At 41.6% G+C, this 21,541-nt stretch overlaps 1 protein-coding gene across 1 annotated transcript in view; it reads left to right on the top strand.

Annotated features, from left to right (window-relative positions):
* Positions 1–21,541, top strand: part of SCIN (scinderin) — a 57,643-nt gene that overhangs the window by 21,336 nt on the left and 14,766 nt on the right. Inside the window, exons 4-5 of the mRNA XM_009326122.1 lie at positions 3,559–3,708; positions 19,949–20,041. Of these exons, the coding sequence (XP_009324397.1) occupies positions 3,559–3,708; positions 19,949–20,041 (243 nt within the window). The remainder of the gene's footprint in view (positions 1–3,558; positions 3,709–19,948; positions 20,042–21,541) is intronic.

The raw sequence follows: 21,541 nt of genomic DNA, 5'->3' as shown, positions 1-21,541 counted from the left end.
TCAAGGGGATTTGATTTTGGGTGAGAACAGCCAATGAATTAAATTGTATGATGTTAATTGCTATATAATACTGTACGTCATCACTTCTGTGGTGGCTATATGCATATCAACAGTACCACAGTAAGAATCACCCAGACTAATGAAGAATGAATTTTGATGAAACTGAGCAAAGTGCAGCGGTGATGGAACCAGAACTGGCTTCAGCATGCAACAATCCAACACCACACACCATCTCTCCTGCCCTGAAGGACTGTTTTGACAGATGGAGCCCAAAGTCATGGACTAGATGAACTCAATGGACATTTTATAGGGATGGCCCATAGACTAAGGGAATGATATCTGTGTGTCTATATATAAATACTGGAAAAGAGGTGGTGATTAATGGGAATGTATTGGAAAGTGGGGGGACCTGGGCATGATGTAGATGGTATAGAATAAGGGGTGGATACTGTCCTGGTTTTGGCTGGGATAGAGTTAATTTTCTTCCTAGTCGCTGGTACAGTGCCGTGTTTTGGATTTAGTATGAGACTAATGTTGATAACACACCCATGTTTTAGTTGTTGCTAAGTAGTGCTTACACTAGTCAAGGACTTTTCAGCTTCCCGTGCTCTGCCAGGAGCACAAGAAGCTGGGAGGGGGCACAGCCAGGACAGCTGACCCCAAATGGCCAAAGGGACATTCCATACCATGTGACGTCATGCTGAACAAAAAACTGGGGAGGTGGGCGGGGGGGCGGGGCCGCTGCTCGGGAGCTGGCTGGGCATTGGTCGGCAGGTGGCAAGCAATTGCATTGTGCATCACTTGTTTTGTATATTCTTTTATCATTATTATTTTCCCTTCTTCTTCTGTCCTATTAAATTGTCTTTATCTCAACCCACGAGTTTTACTTTTTGTCCAGTTCTCTCCCCCACTGGGGGGAGTGAGCGAATGGCCGTGTGATGTTTAGCTGCCTGCTGGGTTAAATGACAACAGCAGAGATAAGACAATAGCTGCCTAACCTCTTCAGCTAATTCTCTATATATGTCATCTTCCTCTTCCTTATTGCTTCTATAGACTGGGGGAAATAAATAATTCCTATTTATTGCTGCTATATCTCTAGTGACTCCTGCTTTCTCACATAATTTCAAATAAGCTCAATTAGTAGGAGGTAGGCCAAGATGAGAATGAGAAAGTTTGAGTGGTGAAATTGTCAGAAACTAAAGGAGTGTGTGTTTTGGGAAGTCTCCCCAAATTTGGGAGAAGATGGCTGAAGCAGTGCATGGCTATAACAACTATATTAAAAAATCTGCTCAAGTTGAAACTTTTTACTTTCTACACACTCAAGGCAGTCTTTTGTTAATTCTTTAGAAAGTTCTCTTTCCCCGAGTATGCACAGATATTTTCTTTTCCTGTGGAAATGTCGAAAGTCAGATTTAAGATAAGGTTCAGGCCTGAAGCCAAGTATGTCTCCAGATTCTGGATACTTAGTAAGGTGCCAGTATTTAAACCAGAACTTGGAAGCAGATTTTTTTTTTTTTTTTCTTGTCTTAAGCTTACAGTCAAGTTGCTAAAGGCAAGCTGAAAACCTCACAGATTTCATTGCATAACATCTGCAAGTTGAAAGTGATCCAGTTCTGGGAATCTGTGTAAGCCTGATGTAAGCTTAAAACTTTGTCTTTGAAGGATGCTTCTAAAGGGAAGGGAACTTGGCTGTGAGATCACTGAGTTTGGGTTTTTTTCTTTTGTCCAAGCTGGTGAAAAGAAGTTACTAGCACTGTTTTTGCGCACAGATGGCATCAATGTCTTTTAAAAGTTTGCATCTGCTAGTACTGAGAAGCTGTACTTCATCTCTCATTTGTCTCTAGCCACCATTTCAAGTGCTATTAAATAACAATAGTGGTCAGCAGCAATAGCTTAAAAAACTTTTTTTGAATGACACAGGTTTTCATCCAAAATCTAAGTTTTATACAGTTGTATATACATTGTAAAACTAAGACCCCAGTAATTTACTCAGTGAGGGCTCTGATTAAATCCTTGTTATTTGCATTGTAGATGAACACAAACCAGTTCAAACTTTTTTAAAGTTGAAAATGACTGTGTACCTTTATTGCTGTACTATTTGGGCTATTTGATAGAATCATGTGAGGAAGAATCAAATTACTTTCTTCCAGAAGAAGGGAGGGGAGAAAAAAAGCAACCAGCCAAGCTGAGTAATTTCCTTTGACTATCTCCTTCCAGCTCAGCTCTAGCAGCTCTGCAGCTTATGTTCTGCCTCTTCTTAGTAATTTTCATCAAGACTGAAATCTAAATTCTTTATTCTGAAATGCTTTGCATTCAGGATGAATAACAGGACTTGCCAAAACTGGGGGTCCTTGGTCTGCGGTGTGACTGGATTAGGTGACCTGTCTTAGGCCGGTTCTGGTGGCGCTCCTTCCAGAGAGGTGCCTTGGGAACATGCTCCATTCTGGTTGAGTTGTGCTTTCCCCGTCATGTGCAGGGCATACCCATTCACTACCTATTCAGCCAGATGAGAGGAAGGCCTTGAAGGCCCGTAAGGTGATATCTAGGAGTAAGCTACTGCCACCAGAGCGCTCGCTCATCAACATGAAGAGACGCTGCTGCGGTGTCTGAGGAGCTTCTTGTAAAGGTGGCAACCACGATGGGGTGGATTACCCCTGTGGCAGCAGCTTACTCCTAGCTGCTGTGTTTCCTGAATGGAGGCATCTTTTACAGATGTGTCTCTTGTCTTTATTTTAGTCAGTTCCCAAGGCAGGAAGGGGGACCAGGTATATGTCCATCTTCTGCTGGGGAGAAACTTGGTGGTTTAACTGACCAGAAATACTGTGTATTCCTGATCTGTAAATCTTTAGAAGTAATTTATAAAGACATTTGTGATAACTACAGTTGGAAGGACTTGCATTAATCTGAGTTTAATAAACTTTTATGAGCACTGGATCAGCTGTACACTGAGGAAAAATCTTCCGGTGAAGAAGAATTTTTATTGAAAACACCTATGTCATCCATTCGCACTTGAGCTGGTTTTGTGGTTTGATGCAGCAGAGTGTGTTACAAATACAATTATACACCAAAAAGTCACCAGAATAAAAATGGGATTGACAGACCTAACTTTACCTTTGAGGAGCAGATACAGTCAGGGTTTTCCTTGAGATTTTGAAATTTCTTTGTTTCTTGCCACAGATGAGAACCAGCACCGTTGAAGTAGCATAGAAGAGGAACTGCCAGATATAAGCAAATTTAGGAGTTTCAGCTTCTTTAGATAGCTGAAGATACATCTGTATTCGGGGCAAAACTCAGTCAAACCAAAACTCTGACTATTCTGAGATCGAGCTATCTCCTCCTAATATGTGGGTGCTAAAGTACATTACATAAATAGCTTGCATATTACAAAGATCTAGGTGACTTAGCAAATCTCTTCTGGAAAGTATTTCTGAAAGGTATAGCTTCACTGATGTTCTGGTGGTTTAGATCCAGTAAGATAATTATTAATAAAATATTTATTTCATAGTTTTGTTCAGTGTTGAATCTTATTGCTAATGTGTGTGCTTTTAATTATTTTAGGAAATCTATCAGTGGTGTGGCTCATCATGCAATAAATATGAGCGGCTGAAGGCTACTCAAGTTGCTGTTGGCATTCGGGACAATGAACGAAATGGAAGGTCTAAATTAATTACCGTGGAAGAAGGGAGTGAACCAGACCAGCTCATAGAGGTATTGTAATATGCGTACCGGTTACTGACAGAGCTGTGAATAAGATGCGTTTACACCTCAGGAACTAAATAGGATTGGGCTCAAACTTTATGTTCTTCAGTGACTCCAGGAACTCAGATTTAGGTTATGGTAGGCCAGTTCATACTTCTTTTCCCTCTTTATGCAAGCAGTATTAAGTTTATTGGGAAGTAAAGTCTGAGATAATCAATCATCTGAGAATACTTTTTTAAGAACTAAATGTTTGCTTTTTTGAATTAGCTGCAGGGTGACTGAATTAACAGCAGAGCTCATACCTGAACCACACTCTGCTGCTCTGTATGAGGAAAGAGCAGCATCAAGGTGGGACAGCACCAAACAAGAGGAAGTCCATAGAATTACTACGGCTAGGATGTCAACAAATGTAGCAAATTGCATGGAGATGCATGGGGCCAAGCACGCTGCTTTGCATCACCGCTTCTACTACAAACTCTTATGCACCTAGCCTCTAGTAACCCTAGTGAGCCCTTCCTGATATGTTTAGAAAGTTTAACCATTTATTCAAAAAACAGAATTCAGATTTCAGAACTGAGCTGATCAAAGTAGAGTGCAAAAAAAAATTTCCCAATTTATGGAGTTTTCAGATCTTGAAAAAATTATCGAGCACTGAGTTGTTGGAGGCCACATACTAATAAAAGCATTGTCACTTGGTATTTGCGTGCTAAATTAAGCTTTTTCTGTTCATTCTCTAAAAAGAAGGAAGAGGGAAGCAGGGTTATAAAGCAGTGCTTCAATAAAAAGGAAAAGGTACAATTAGAATATTAACTTGTACTTCAGATTAACTTCAGGAAGTAATGCTAATGGTGCATGCAGGTATGCCATTATTTTTGATGGTGCTTACATTCGGTTTTGTCACATGGAGTATAACTAGTTATTGCCTAAGCAGCAAAACATGTCAGGTGCTGAGCCACCAGCCCTTGGCTGCGCTAGCTGTGGTGACGCCTTTGGACGATCTGTCCATCTGCTTGAAAGACTTTTTTGCCTGTGGGTGTGAGTACAGATGTGGCTGTGCTCAGAAGTAGGGGAGGTGGCACACAGTGCACCGGGCATTTTTGAAGGGAAAAAAAAAACCCAATCCTCTATCTGGCTTTTTACTTCCTTGTACAGACTTCTCACACCAGCTCTGATGTGGCACGTATTTTACACCTATAACTTTTATGAAAAGAGCACAGGTTGACAATTACAGCCCAACCTCCTGCTCCCTATTTGAATCACGGTATTGGATTGCAGCCCGCTGCGGGCCGCGGCTGGGTGGCACGGTGGGAACCTGCTGGCACCGTCCCCTGGCAGCAGCCTCCTACTGCCAAGCCCATCCCGGGGTTACCGCTCGAGGCTCTGCATGGGGTTTCTGATAAGCTCACGTGTGAGTTGGGAGCATTGATCAGAACAGCTGCACTTTGCACCTCTTATCTGAGTAAGGTACAGATGCAGATGCAAAGTCAGACTTCTGTGCTGCTGCAGCAAAGACACGGGCCCGCCACAGGGATGGCCATGAGGAGGCCAGCTGCCTCCTCCCCCTGAGCCACTCGGAGAGGCAGGGATATGCTGGCCTCGCCCCTGTGTGTTCGCCAGACGCTTTCAGCTGCGTGCAACTGTTGTTTTGTAGCAACCTTGACACATAACTAAGAGCAGGAAAAACGCCAAGGCTGCATTTTGATCCTGTATTGCATTGTTATTGTATCAGGGAATAAATCTTTTCTTCACTTGCTCAGCAGTGTGTGAAGTTTCTGCTTTTCCTTTTGGATTGTGAATGTAGAGAGAAGAAAAATGGGTAGTTCAATGCAGGCAGGTTCATGGCTTTTATTGCCACCACTGTGATGAGCCTGGTTTGAGTGAGTTTGTCAGCAGCCAGGGTTTACCTTCTAGCCTGCGTCGTGCTGGCCAGCCTTGCTTTTGGAAGTGCTGCTCACATCATGGGGTCTGCAGCTCAGCCGTGGCTGTCCCAGTCCAAGCTCTGAAATGTGCTGCTAATAAGCCAGGAGGGTAGTTAACTCACAAACATATAAAAAATATTAATCCCTATTCCTGCTCGAATTGTGTCCAGTCCTGGTGTTCTTCATTTTGATATCTCCTTGCTGCCACAAAACTGTCTCTAACTTGCTGTAGCACTTGCCCAGGCTGACTGCTCGGAAACTAGCATTGTGCTTGTTTCTTCCTTCTGCATCAGGAAGGATGGATTTTTGCCATCTCCAGCTTTCTTAGAAAAAGGTTGATTTATTTTCTAGCAAAAAGAATTATGTACTTTTAATATTCATTTTGTCACCTGGTATGTCACTGAAATCAGAATGAGATTTCCTGTAATTATCTCCTCTGATAAATGTCAGGAATGAATTCCCCTCCCATGAGCTAGAAAGACATCTGCTTCCGTATCAGTGGCTTAATTTGCTTGTGCAGTGCCGCTAGAAAAGTGTTCACCAGGCAGGGGCTGACATACCCACCACGGGTACCAACGTAAAGAGCTGATAGTGATCTTACCCCTGCTCTGTAAACACATAGTTGTGACTCCGAGCCAGTAAAGCAAGACTGCTGTGCCTACACCCCACCGCTGAGGCAAGACGCACAGGCCGATTCAACAAACCCTGCCAGACTTCTCCCCTCCCGCTATGGGATTAGCAGAGGCTGCAGTGGCCGTGCGAGGCTGGTGTTTCCTGGCCAGCCTGCTTTCCCGTTGGGAGCTGGGGAGCTGTGGGTGAGGTGAACTAGTCTGACAAGGGTGATTGTCTGCTCCCAACAACCATTTTTAGCAAAGATGTGGGAACAGGATGGCACTGCTTGAACAATTTGCTCACGGGAGAGAGCTGTCTGGGCATGCTGTAGGGCTGGATGAATTGCTGTGGCTGGCCAGCATGATACAGCTCACTCACCCTAGGAAAGGAGAGTGGCTAGAAGCTGGGTACATGAGTAGTTTTGACAGCAGCAAGCCCTTTTTTCGTCTGCTGTAGTGACCAGGGGCCGCTTGGGAACACACAGTGACTCTCCTGTGGTCGTACTCTGGAAACGCAGCGTGTCTGGAAAGCTCAGACCTGCAGTGGGTGCACAGAAGGTCTCATAAGATGCTGCAGGAATCACTAGAACTCTTTGACTGTGAAGATGAGGCAGAAACTTTCAGTGCAAGCACGTCAAAGGTATTTAATCTACCTAGTTTCACCTCCGTGTTTGCACTTTAGGTGAGGTACTGACTGGCCGGTTTAAATAAGCAGTGCTGTAGAGGGTTCCTGCCTTGGGAATTTAAAAAATAAACTGACCACTGTGGAAAAATTGCTGCTGTTGCTGCTCAGTAACTGTGACCGGTCTCCACAGTGGCAGCTGCCCATAGTAAAATTCACCAGATGCCAACTCTGCTCTGATTTTCACACTCTACAGCTGAACAGAGTTACTCATTCTGCTTAATCTTAGGCCTGAATGTTCAAATTGTGTACCAGGAAGTTTTTCATCTGCATGGGACCAATCCAAAAATAGGTCTTAGTAATGCTTGAGTCAGTTTGGTCGCTCTAGAGTGACCACATTAGTCTACAAAAGACTACACTTCTTTTCCTTTAACCAAAAGGAACACTAAATATATGGTTTCAAAGCTAACCTAGGACCAAAATCTTTTAGGGTCAGTTGTTAGCCCTGTCGGAAACCCCCTTGGGCCAACTGCACCAACACTGATGCTTGTCCTTCTGACTGCTTGCAATGGTAATCAGAGATCTCACAGCATCGTGTTTGTATACCCAAGACATCACCGAGGTCTGAGAGAACAGCCACAGTAACAGGTAGCCGTGCTCAGGACAGATGATTTTCTAATTGTAGTTGGAATCTCTGCTCTAATTCTGAAGAAAGGACCAAACCGGGGAAGCTAAATTTTAAAAATAATTTTCCATTATCTCATTATCCAGCATTGTGGGAAATGGTGAGTGGGATGAGTGAATGACTGAGGTACCCTGTTTCCTTTCTCCAGTGAAGTTATTGTCCACCGTTTGGCAAGTGAATGTGTAAGCTGTTCCTCTGCTTTCAGAGTAATGGCAAATTGGAGAAACAAGCAATCAGAAGTGTGTGTGTTCGTGAAGTTTTCTAGTCGTTCAGCAAGATGAAGCTGATTGCAGTAACGCAGGAAACACAGAAATTCAGTTCTGAGTCACCCAAGGGAAAGATGCAAAGCATCCAAGCCTCCATGCGTAGCGCACCAACACCTTGATCTGGTATCATACCTCTAGAGATGAAGTAGGAGGGGAAGAGAAAGTCTTAGTATATTTGTTTTACTATATTTGTGTAATTTGAAATATTAGATACCCTAAAAGATTTTTAGATTGACAGTACTGTTCTGACTACATAGACTCATCTCCCGATGATAGATTTTAAGTATCTCAGGCAGCTGTGACAGTCTGTCTGCAGGGTATAAGAGCCAATGAAAAAGTAAGATAAACTGAGTTTTAACCAAACTAAGTATTGAGCCTGCATCTCTCCCTTCTACTTGATCATGAAGTGTTCAGCTAACACTTTTCAGGATGGTTCTTGTTTTCTATGCAGGCAAAACTGCCTGTTTTAATTGTTTTCCCACAAATGACTCCCTTAAAACTGCAGCTCTTGGTGGCCTGTGATTGCTGCCGGTTTTACTGCTGAGGCTTTTGGCTTTTGTTTCAAAACCTTTTTGTAAAGGTTTTTGATGTCATGGCTGAAACAATGAAACCTGAGAAACGTGACTGCTGAGGTCTAAAGCCACAAGCAAATGAAGGATCATGTTAGTACGCACCTTTGAAATTATTCTTTTGCCTTTAAGAAAAAAATGCCACGACTTTTGTTTACTCAGCATTTGCAGTTGTCATGTGCCTGGTTTTGTTAGCGTTCTAGTGGCCTTACAACAGGTGAGTGCAAACTCACTTCTCAAAAATCCTTGTGCATATATTCAGCTAGTTTAAATACTGAGCAACAGAGGGAACCTCGTCCTCCTTTCTGATAACGCAGCCTTTCTCCTCCCTCCTTTTTCTTTCAAACTCCTAAGAAATGCTTAGTCCTGAGAATTCTTGAATGCTGTTGTGTTCAGTGGTGATTGTTTTTGCCTGTGGTGTGAATAAATTCTACGCATGGAGGTACGGGAATGGTTTGATCATATTACAGCCAGTCACACCTTTCTCCCTCTGTAACTGGAAAGGGACTGGTAGCACTACACAATGCTAACTCAGTCATGTGGTTAAAATCTCAAGAGCACAGAACGTTAAGAGCCCATCCTAAATGCAAGTTGCAGAGGCTGCTTCTCTAGAGACCCAAATAATGCAAACATCACCACAACATCAAGCTCCAGTAAACCTTAAATTAGCTGGCTAAGTGTCTGGGCATATGGACGGAAGAGCAGGACCACCCCCTCCTTTCTTGTTAAATTCAAGCCCCTAAAAATTATTAGCCACAGAACAAAGATAATTTCCAAGGGCAGCACAGAGCACAGTGAGGTAGCTGGGAAAAACTAAGGCTTGCTGTGACTTGTGACTAACATAAATGGGTTTGACAGTGCAAGGGCATTCTTCTCTGAAGGAGCTAGGCAGGTTCCTGTGGTTCTGGTCCTGTCACATGGATCATTGCAAAAGGCTCAAAGAGCAGCGCATGCCCCGCCGCTTTGGTACTTGCTCCTTTCCCAGAGCCAGCAAGAGTAGGATCTGCCATCACAACTCTGTTAAAACAAAAATTGCTATTGCTGCTCTCATAATATTTGTATTTCTTCTTGTTCCCTTGCTTTTGGTTGTATTAGGATGTCAAGTCATGCTAAGGAGAGGTTTATTTGGTTTGTATACAGAGGAGTGGAGAAACAGTGGGGGTGAGGGCGACAGGAGAAAGAGGAGGAGGGGTAATCAAATTCCAGGCATTTGTTAGGGATTAAACAATTGTTTAATCGTGTAGCTTGTACCCGGTTTTACTCAAATGCTATGAATTCATATGCTGTGAATTGCCCCTAACTATTATGGTCCAGTCTGACCTGTTCACTAGCAAGAAAATGCCCAATATGAAAATACACTAATGAAGTCACATTAGGCCAAAATATGCATGGGTTTGGGAATACGTAAGCCAAAGTAGTATCTTTTATTATCTAAATAGAGACAGTTGGAAAAAATGGACAAGCTTCCAGGAAGTTTTGTGAAATAAATACTAGAAATTAATTTCAGTCCCAGAGCAGAGGCAGTATTAAACAGCCACGTACAAAATAAAATTACTGCATTGAGAGAGGGGTGAGGACAATAGAAATTGTACCAGTTCCCAACACAAAGACTCAGCTATGCAGTCAGACACACACGGAGAAGATAACTACGTTTTCATGAGAATGCAAAGACTTAAGAAAGCTAATGGGCAGAAAATAGCAAAACTACTAGCTGTAGTTACTAGCTGTAGTTGCATAAGCTACACAGATGAACAGACAACTTTCTCAAGCTGCTTTGAAACTATGGGTCAGATTTACCCCTCAGGGAAACAAATACACTTCTTCACTGGAATGGTTTTGGATATATGCAGGTGTCAGCAAGAACACAATTTGGGTCTTCACATTTTGAACAGTAAGAGTTTGTAGGATACAAACTCAAAATAGTCCAGGGGGAAAAAAACTACACATGCTCGTGTGCCTGTCACAGCAACATCTGTCCAATCTGAGGAGTGGAAGTTTATTAATCATTACACTGTTTAATTAAAATTTTTGATGGGCTATGAATATGGATACAAAATACAAACCCCTTACTCTGCAGGGAGCCAGTTTCAAGCTGTCAAAACCTGGTGTCCTGTTTTCTTTCTAATTACTGACTGTATCTCCTTCGTTAAGGACAGTCCTTTTTCTTGACGCAAATTTCCATTTAAAGGACTTAATTAGGCAACCTGTACTCAGACAAAACACCCATGGCTTGGATTTCAGCATAGCGTAGCTGCTTTGCACCAGCTGAGCATTTGGCCCAGTGTTTTCCCCAGGCCCAGGTAGAAAATCAGCAGGGGTTTTGCCCGAGAAGGGCAGAGGGTAGTAGGAGGACGCTCCAGCAGCGTTGTGAGTTACCGCTGCAGTTTTCAATCTCGGCTGCCTGAAGCCAGGTACTTAAATGACAGTGAACTGAATAGGAGCTGCAGGTGGCAAGTACATCTGAAAGTCAGGCTTTTAATTAAGTCTCTAAATACGAATTTCAGTGCCTGCATTAGAAATTTACTTTGGAAAATGTTCAGGCATATCGTACTGCGTGGCATGAACGAAATCATTTATGAACAGCTCTAATAATAGACGGTTGAAAACCTAATTTCTTATGCTAGGAAAGATGCTTCTATACTAGGTATTTTAGTGAATTTCTAAAATCATAATGAATTTCTGGAAGTGCTTGCAATGAAATTATGTCTCGTTTGCATGCTTATGGGTGAGAAAACCACTCATCTTTGTTATATTTTCTGCTTCAGCTGTAGCGCTTGCAGGGTTACCACGTTAGTCAATTATAATCTTATAATTACATGTTAGAATATTAATGGAGTTTGTAATGGCTTTTTTCCTTTCTGTGCTAGTCTATCAAGAAATCTACTGATGAAAAACCACTATAAATTTCAGTTATTAAATGAGCATAATTAAGAAGAGAAGGCCAAAGAAAAGAGTTGTTAGCAGTTATCTCCACATGGAGTTGTTAGCAGTTATTTCCATGTACTTTCTAGCAACGGGGGATTTCATGGAGAAGAACTGAAAGGGCAGAGCTTCCTTGCTGTATAAAAATCTCAGAGATATGCTGTTCCTGGAATCCTGCATCTCTCCAAGACAAATACACCTTGAAAGGAAATTTTTTTCTTTTTTTTTTTTTTCCCCACGAGGTCTGCCTCATCCCAGCCTCTGTGCAGAGCAACTCTCAAAGGATCTCTGCTCAAGGTTGCCTTTGAATTTTCTTTAGTGAAAGTTCTGCAGTGCAGGAAGGGCTCAGGGAGGGAAACTTTGTAGGGTCTTTTCAAAGGAGTCTGCATATGCACAGATTGCTGTTCCCAATCCAGGCCATGTAACACTGGAGTAAAAGTCCTCTCACATCTGGGCAAGGGTGAAGAACAGCTGTATAGAAGAAACTGTTCCACGTGTTGTGGGATCAGTTCAGTATTTCCACCACCACCGAGTGTCTAACGCTGAAGAAATACATAAATATAATTATTGTATTTACTGCAAAGCAGGTTATCAGGGCCAGGTCTTTTGCTTACATAACTGCGTATGACTTTGATTCTACCTGGCTTTGCCTGTAAAAATAAGAGGTAGATAAAATTACATGATGGATTTAAATATTGCAGTAATTAGTGCTGCAACTTCTAATTTTTAAGAGCTGTAAATCATAGCCCCTTTGTTGAACATTTTGGCTCCTTTACACAAAATTTGAGGAGATGTAGGAACTTAAAAACAGAAATCAGTTAGCGGAGGGCACCTAAACTAGCAGGAGGAAATTATTTTCAAAGAGCTAAGCAGGATGTATCTCCTATACAACCAGGTGAAAGAAACAGTCTTGCTCGCTCTCTTTTTCTGTCCTAATAAATATTTAATTTACTTCAAGATTCAGCAGCAGGCATTAGAGAAGATCTATCAACATACTCTCTGATTTGCTTTCTTAAACATTAGAGACCAAGTCTGTGCTGTGCCCTAGATGCAAGAGTTTGGGTGTCAAACCAGAGAGGATCCCCTGGCACACCTGATCTACTGGGCTGTATGGGACTGGAAATTCTGAGCTTGTGAATACAGGTAGTGGTGCGCTGGGAAAATATTTCAGTGCCCTGAGTAGCTTTCTCCACCTTCCCATCTCATGGACTCTCATGAGTGCTGAAACACCTTGCTGCAGGTCCCTCTGCTGGCCCTAATGCTGCCATGTATCACGGCTGCCTGCCCCTCCTTCCAGCCACTATAGATCCCCTGGGAACACTGGTTTTCTAGAAGGGTCGCTAGCGGCCCATCACCTGCTGCTGCCTCCAGCTCATCCTCTGCTGCTTCAGGCTTCACAGAGTATTTGCCATACTCCTCTTTTTACCCCAATATCGATATGGTCCAGCCTGCCACAGCCTTGGGACCAGCCTGCCTGGTGCCACTGCAAATAGCCTGCTGCAAAAGTGGAGGCACTTAAGGAACGAAAAGCTGGGAGTTTTGTGGATTTTAGCAAATAAATACTCTTTGTGTCTGAGGCTCCCTGTTCGCATTAGTTACTGATTTATTTCCATTATTTTCCAGCACTTAAGCATGTGCTGTCATGCAGCACGTAAGTTCTTTTATCCACAAGGCTTCCAAACCAAGATCTGCAAAGCTACGAAGACTTCAGTGTGTGCCTAACTTTATGTCCCAATAAAGCAGAAAAAAAAGGCATCTCAAGCACATGTGCAAGTCTCTGCAGGATTTAGGTCTTACTTCTAATACTTCTGCTGGTATCAGAGGAGGATATAACAAAGGAGTAAGATTTAAAAAATGAGGTAGAAAGGATTAGTATAAATGCAAAAAAGATGTAGGGATGGTTACTTATTGTATTTTTAATTATGCTGCAGGTAGGCAGGTCGCTGAATAGCTCAATTCTCACCGTTCAGCAGCAGTAATGGTCACAAAAAGTCTGCTGTGTTTGCATAGTTACTACCATTCACCCTCCCAGTTTCTTTAGTGTGGGATCACTGTTCATCTTGGAGGCATCCTAAAAGCCAGACATTTGAAGATAACATAGGCTGGGGGTTTCCTCAACTCATTTCATGCATACCTGATCTCAGTGTAAATAGCTAGCTTAGATACTGCCAGCTGTGCAGTCCCAGCAGGACAGAAGGTAGCTTGTTCTACCTCGGAGGCAAACTATTGAAAAACATCGAATTTCTACTCTCAGGACTGATCTAGATACTTTTTGTTTTGTGAACATGTTATCCGTGGCCTGTTTCACAGAGTGGGAAATTAATGTGAGAATATAGTTATCATACCAATAAAGGCTTTATATTCAAATTATCCCAGACAGATATGCAAAGCTGCAAATATTGTATGAAAAACTGCCAAAGCCTAATGCCCTGTTTTTAGGAAGTTAAGCATAGAACTATGAATAAAATTATGATTTGCATTTGAAATCCCTGAGACAACAGAAACCAGCTAAAATTGTAGGCCATAATTTATATGTCAAAAGTGCCATGAGCAACTGATGCGTTTTGCTGTTTTATAGCAAGCCAAATGCATGCAGATCAGGTTTAGACCTTAGTACCAGGAAGCCCTTTTGATAAATTACATGGTAAAACCAAAAAAAAGTTAACAACATGCCAGAACTGTTTGTTCACATAAAACATCCTTGTGTCCGCTTCTCAGTACATTATGGCTGTTTCCATCTTATTTTCAGTCTCTGTTCAGGCAGGTGGGAGATCTTCTGCTCAAGGTGAACGTGTAACCACATCTGTTGTTGCTGGAATTGCTAGTGAAAGGCAATTTCAGGCAGAAATCCTGCTAGCTAGCTGGGAGCAGTTTAGTGAAACCTTTTTTTTTTCTTCCTGTTGGGAGTATAAATTTTTGTAAGTCTATGAATGTTTGCTCAGATTGATGGAAAGGGTTCCCAGTTACAATAACCAGTGTAATAAGCATATTCGGCTATTCGTAATCTGACCAATGTCAAAAGTCGTTTCTGTCTGGACCAGAATATCCTCTGCAGTGGTTGTGCTCTGGCAGGAGAACCAGTACTAAAATGATTAGAAATGAAACTGTGGCCAGTTACTTCAGCAGCGAAGCCCTAAAGCCACCTTTGCCTGATGATCCTCTGGGCGTATGTCTGCGCTGGTACCCAGGGTCAGCCAGGTGGTTATTAGCCTGCATCATGTTCATCCCTTCCTCTCTCTGCTGGGTTTTTTCCTTTTACTGGCTATTGGAGTAGATATTTAAGACAATATTTATTTCAGAGAGACATTCCTTGTAATATTCTTCTCTGCTTTGAAGGTTAATAAAAATCTAAGCCTTTATCTACCAATGAGTTCACGCTGTGCCTGTAGTTCAGACCTATTGTCCTGCATGGAGGATTTATTCTCTGTTGCTGCCTACACGTGTACCTTGAATTTGCAGGAGCAGGATCTACTTGCGTATGTCAGAACGTGCAAGAAACTAAACGATGAGCTACTAATCCTGATTGTTTTCCAAAAGTATTAAGTAATAGAATATCAGGCCCACAAGACAGCTTTAAGCTATGTAAATAGAAAGCTTTTCTTTCTATTGCTCTTAGCACATAAAGAGGGGAATTTGAGTATTTTTGAGATCAGACACTTGGGATCACAGCCACAACAAATAGTTCCATTTCAGACCCAGAAACCTAACCCAAACTGTGTATAGTAAAAAGAAACACAAACACAGTACTAGTGTACACAACTTAAACTGTACAAAACTGGTTTTCTCTCTTAATTAACCTTCACCTGACGTGTTCTTCAAGTATTGTTTTCTTAGTTGGATTTTCAGCCTCACTGAACTCTTTAAACTTCTTGCTCCCATTAAATCAATATCAACTATTTTCTGATGCAAAGCTGGCTTCTCCAGTTATGAAGACAATGTTTGCTAAATTTCTTCTTTTGATGAGTTTATTTTAAATTATTTACCTGCCACATTCCTACAGATCAGAAACCTTTTGTCTCAGATTTCTTCTATTCTTTTTTAAGGGCAACGGAGTGCAATTTCACTTGTCAGTAAAAGTTTTGGCTCTTCTCTGAGGGGGTGTAGAAATTTACAGAGAAGAGCTCTTGCACATGAGGATATGAAAGGGGGTTATGGTTTTGCAGGCAGGATAAGCTACATTGCGTTTACCACAAGGTAGGAGTGAACTTGGGCAGTTGTTGTAGAGGAACTGATGTTCTGTTGGTTTCCACTACTAAATTCTTGCGCTAACCTAAGAGCGTCAACACAAAGGTTTAACAGAACTTAAAACCCCAAAACTTTTAAAATTAATGCAGATTGACTTCCTGTTATACCCCCCCATAGACAAGATCTAAAGGTGTGGAGTTAACGAATACTTTTGCTAAAACAATGCTAACTTGGCAGTCTGATGCTCTCATTGAGAGGTAAGCTGGCATTAGGCTATGGCCATGTAAAGCAAGGTAGGCTCTGCTGCAGCCAGCTATGGGCATAGCTTATTCCAAAGTAGTTGTGAAGCAGATTAAGCCTCAAGTGGTTAAACAACCTCACATGTACCGTGAGGTGAGGGTGTGAACACCGCGGTCTCTGCAGAATAGTGGCACTACGTCTGTGTGCATCTTTGCTGAGGCCAGAGTTGCTCATGCTTTTCTCCAGGACTCTGATAAACCTGCACGCAGGAAGCAATGGTGGGGAGAGGATAAGCATCATTCTGTGGTGGAGCAACAGAGAGCGAGGGGTGGTTTGACATTTTAATATGTCAATGGCAGATAAGGTGAAGTGATATGAGGAGTCTCTGTGGTTTGGAAGTCAGCAGCTGCAAAGAAAGACGCTAAGCCCAAAGAGTGAAGAAGCTGGGGCATGGGTATGCTTTCAGGGCCCCTAATTATTCTTTAGATTATTTCTACTCCAGTAAAGAATACTACTGCTACTACTACTAATGATTTAAAAAGTGGTTTCAAAACTTGTGCGCACCTGTGTATTTATGAGAGGTATAGTTTGAAGTTGCCAATATGGTTGGATGTCTGGGGAAAAGTGTGGGTAGGCTGTTTTGCATCCCCAAGAGAGCATTGCTATTTTCAGGTGTGTAGGGTGGATTTGTGGGTCTGAATTCTTGGCTTGTTTGTGAGTCAGGGTCTCAAACCTCAGAGCAGCCCAGAAGAGCCAGCCTAGGACTGTCAGTACACTGGGTCATGAGACGTAAAGACCCAGTGGAGCAGCCTGACCGTCTGTTTAGGGAGAATTATATGAGCAAGGTCCTGTGTATAGAGCTACCACAGCATTTGTGTGAAATTAAGAGTATATGTAGGTAAGAATCAGAAGACTCAACGTCCTTTAAACTGTCTGTTGGCTTATGTCATTTTATTGGGGAACCTCGCTGAAAAGCTTTGGGACCCTTTGACTATAGTCTCAGCTGGCATGATTTGTTTTCTTTTTGATGCATCACATGAGAATTATGTGTATAAAGGTGAGGTGTCCTGGAGAGCTGCAACTCAGCCAGCCATATGCTTAGGTAATGATACAACCCAATTCCAGCATAGCAGTTAGCTGTTGTTCAATACACACTTTGTAATCTTACTGATAAAATTATCAGTTGTCTTAACATCCAGGCATATGGGTGGCTGCATGTGGACTCAGCCGTAGGACGGGAGTTTGCCTTAGAAGGAGGAAAGACAACTTATCTGGAAGGCATTTCTTTGGGACAGAACTTAACATTTTTTTCAGGATAAATTGCTTTTTGTTTAAGCACAGAATTTTTCCTTCTGTGATCTGTCTTATCCTCCAGTCTATAAGACAAACTGGCTGAAATTAATGCATGTTGGGCATGACATAAGTTGTCCCTAGCAATAGAAGAGTGTACTGACTATATGTAGTTCATACTGTATCACTTCATATATTGAGTATATATAGTACATGCTGCACCTCCTCACAATTAGTGTCTTCACATGTGTTAGGTCATTTTAACCTTGTATCATCTTCTGGTTTTGATACCAGCACACGCAGGTATACATACCCGTTAGTGATTCAGCTCGAGGCTTCTAATGGCTGTGTTGGCTGCACAGCCCTCCTCGCAAGTCCTGGATTTTCTTATCTGGTGGGAGGAAAAGCACGTCTTGTCTCTTCTTAACAAGGGTCATCAAAATGCCAGGATCTACAAGCAACTGTGACTTCAAATGCAGGAGAAGGGAGCACCCTCAAGACCCTTCTCCATTTATTTTTGGGCTGCTCTGAGAAACTGGAGAAGAACTAAAAAAATTAGTATTTTTCTGCTCACCTGCGCTGAAGCACAGGACTAGCTTTGGCCAGAGAAGCTACTGTGCAAGCTGCTGTTTAGTGAATGGTGAATGGATTTCCCCAGAACCAGAGCGTCTCTGCCCTTTCCAGGGCAGTTCATCTCGTACCTGTAACTACACCTGCGCAAAGGAGGTTTTGACTCCTCTCTCTGTGCCAGTACTGATGAACTGAGATGTCCTAAGATAAGACTTAGGGAGTCTGACAATAATTCTCTAGTTCAGAAAAACATTTCTGCTTTAAGTTTTAAAACACCAACAGGTCAGGCCAGCAATCTAAACTGTGCTGGGGCCAATTTTAAAGCCCAATTTTTAAATTACAGAGGCTGCTTAGTTTAATTGCCACCAGAGTGGAGCGCCTAGACTGTGCTGTGAATAGAGAGGCTGCTTCTGTCAAGATGCTTTCACAAACACAAACAGGCACCATTTAGCCTTGTTTAAAAGTATTCAGAGTGGCACTCGCACAGTTTTTGAAGACCCCTGGGCAAGTGGAAAATTTTAAGAGCAGTTTATTTTATATCACTTTAAGCGACTTACAACAAAGCTGCAAAATAATTGTGGTGCCACAGGTATTCTATGTGCGCAGCAAAGGAAAATGCTGACTTTAACTCTATCAGGAATCACAATTTTTGTGTATTTTTTTGGTGTATTTTTTTGCTGGAAATACCTAATTAAGCAGAGAACTAGAGAGTATGGACTTCTGGAAGTTTTAGTAACAGGACTCTTTTACCCTCTTAATTGTTACTGAAAGTCAAATGTTATAAAACCCTCAAACCTATTCAGTGTCTGTTCAGGTAAAGATGCCTGCCTGTTATTTGGCAATTTTCTGACCCTTCCATTACAAAGACAATATTATTCTTGGTGCTCTACGACTTGTTTGTAGGCTGCTGGTTAGTGTGAAAATCTAGGAAGGGAAACATTTTCAGAAACCTTGTGCCGATGTGCCACATATGCCCACTGTTTTTAGCCATTCACCAGCATGGTGGCACTCTGCTAGGAACACGTAGCCCTACTTGACCTATACATTAGTAAATCTGAAGCCATGTAGCATAAATTCAGGAAATGCTGACTGATAGCTACTGAAGAGCTACTGGTAATATCTTTCTTGTACACTCAGGGCATTACTTTCTTGTCTTCAATGAGTCACAGGTAAAATATTTTAGCTTAAACTGCAGCAATCACACTTAAGGCTTTTTTTTTTTTTACTATTTTACTGGCTTTACCAGGTCAGGAAACTCCACAGATGGCAGATTTATATTAAATATTTAGGCTATATTGGGTTTTTTCCAAATTCTTTGCAGCTGTATGCTTTGTCAGGCTTCCCTGTTATCAAATATTTACTGTGTTTTCGCATGTGACTCCATGTCGCAAATGCACTGTGTCAATAGGAAGGCTGGCACCGCCCTTGTACTTGATGTTAATATTTAGTTTCTCAGACATATCCATTACTACTACCTTTACTCTGGGACATAATTCCATAGAAATCCATAATATTCTGTATGTAACATTTGGATCTGGTCATATATGAATCATTAAGGAAAGATCATTAAGAAAGGGTACCTAGGATCTAATAATGACTACCTGACCGTAACATATTCTTGATGAACCTCTGTAAATGTCTTGTAGTGATAATTGTTACAACATTACCCCTGGTGTAAAACTACTATGATGTAAAACAACCACGGTGTTAAAATTGATATTCTGGTGGTGGAGCAAGAAAATGTTTTTCTCACACCATACATTTTTTTCAAGACCTTAGCTAATTTTTCCCCCTTAAAATGGGATTAAGAATCTGTAATTTTTAAGATTTTTGAACTCATAATCTGGTATTTTATATTGTAAATTGAAATATTTTAAAAGATAATTTCAACTCATATATTTCACTTTGTCTGCTTTAATTTTAGTATTGTTAAACATTTTAAGAGTAATGTCATTTCAAAAATTGCAAGACGTGCTTGCTGACAGTTCAGAAGTTACTGGGAGGAAAAGGGGAAGACAGACATATAAACACACGCATAGAATAGGATCACATTAACCTTTCTATTCTGTGTATTTGTGCGTGTGTGTGTATCCTTTGAAGCTTTTCTCTATATATCATTTCCTATCCTAGTCTATAGATGACGAGCAAGTTGGCCTGCAGGAGATCTGAAGCTGCTGGAGATCTGACACAGTTATTTAAAATTATCCATATGTTTGTGAACAAGTCACCCATGAGTTTGGATTTAGATTGGATTATATGTAAAGACGATCCCGATTAATCAATTACTGGGACAACACGTTACAGTGTTTAGGTATTTATACTACAGCACCTACTCTCTCTCTGCATTGCATTTGTTATTCTCTTGTACAGGTTTTAGGGAGCAAGCCAGCGCTTCCCGAGTGTGATGATGACGATGATGAGCTGGCCGATATTACAAACAGGAGAAGCGCTAAACTATATATGGTAATTTATTTATTTATCTATTTATTTATTTATTTATTCTAGTTAGGTACACTCAGCAGTATTCATGCATTCATTCATCCCTCATATATGGAGTTCTGGCTTCAGTTACAGAACTGCAGTTGTGTTAGTTGATTTGCAGCCAATGGAAAAGTTTCTCAAAGGATGTCAATCAAGACAGCCCAGTTAATTTGAGGGGAAAAAAAATGGATTACAGTCCTTTTTACTCAGGAAACAAGTTAAGCGTGGCCTATGAACCACTGAGTGTGGGTCAAAGAAGAATTAACTGGTCTTAAATCAAGCTATATTTCCTGTCTTCTTGATTTTAACAGTGAGAGTTTTAGTAGTCATATATGATTTAGTTATTCTTAACTGAGTTTGAGAGATGGACAGTTACGTTATATTTTATATATAAATCCAGAGGAATTTGAATGCAAAAGTCCTTTCTTTTGCAATGCCCTTTTCCTCCTTCCTCACCTGCAATGGCTTAACACTGACTAGGACAGTGCCACTGCCAGAGAAATTACCTATAAACAAAATGCATTAAATATTTACTCCATTTAAATCCGTAGGAGTTTTATGATTACATTCAGTAAAGTTACGATTTTTCCTCACGTCATGCTAGGCATACTGCTCTTTCCTAGAAGAGGCATGGAATTCATTCTTCAAACTAACAATACAGTATCTTACCTATATACAAGGCTCCACAACTATTTCATTTTCTTTTTATGAAAAAAACCCGAACTATTTCCAGGCCTGTATTTTCTCTCTTTTTTTTTTTCCACAGGTCCCCTTTCTTTCATATTCTCCCACTTGAGAAAAGAAGTGAGAAAGTATTTGGAAAAGGGGGATGTTTCTAATGAAATCTAGAAAAGACTTTATCCTCCCCCCTCCCAATTAAAAACAAAATATTTTCTCCTGAAGACTGCAAGAAGAGTATTTTTTTTACAAGCCCTCATTAGCATTGAGATCTGGACCTCTCTCCTCAGCACTTTGCGCTCTTTGTGCTCTGGCTCACGCAGTAAGGTTGCCTTGTGTGACAGAAAAGAATCTTTCACTGGCATACAATGCACTTTCTTCCCTTCCCCATAGTCACTTAACAAGAAGGGTTTGGTCAGCAAGTGGCAACACTCCGACAGCACTTAGTGCTGCTGGATCCCCATGTGTGTGACCTTTTAGGTGCCATCTACAGTAGCTTTGAAGCTGCTGTGAAGTGTGAGAGAGGGTGAGTCCCTCCCTCCGCAGCTCCTGCATCCCACAGACCACAGCAGGATGGAGCCACCTCTCTCCCTGCCTGTTACGTGATCCTTCCCCTACCCATATGTGTGGCTGGGATTTACAAGAAGCCTGTATGAGGTGATCATTGTTACAAGGCCATTTTCAGTCCTTGCTGTCTATGTGCTGTGTTTAGTTCCCATTAATCATACCATTCTCGCAAAAAAATCTGGCACATATTTTTCTTCATAGCAGGGCTTTGGGGGGGGGGGGGGAAGAGCGAGAAAA

The sequence above is a fragment of the Pygoscelis adeliae genome, unplaced genomic scaffold (genome assembly GCF_000699105.1).
Source record: "Pygoscelis adeliae isolate BGI_AS28 unplaced genomic scaffold, ASM69910v1 Scaffold15, whole genome shotgun sequence".
Classification (NCBI taxonomy): domain Eukaryota; kingdom Metazoa; phylum Chordata; class Aves; order Sphenisciformes; family Spheniscidae; genus Pygoscelis; species Pygoscelis adeliae.
This window is presented reverse-complemented; position numbering and strand designations above follow the sequence as displayed.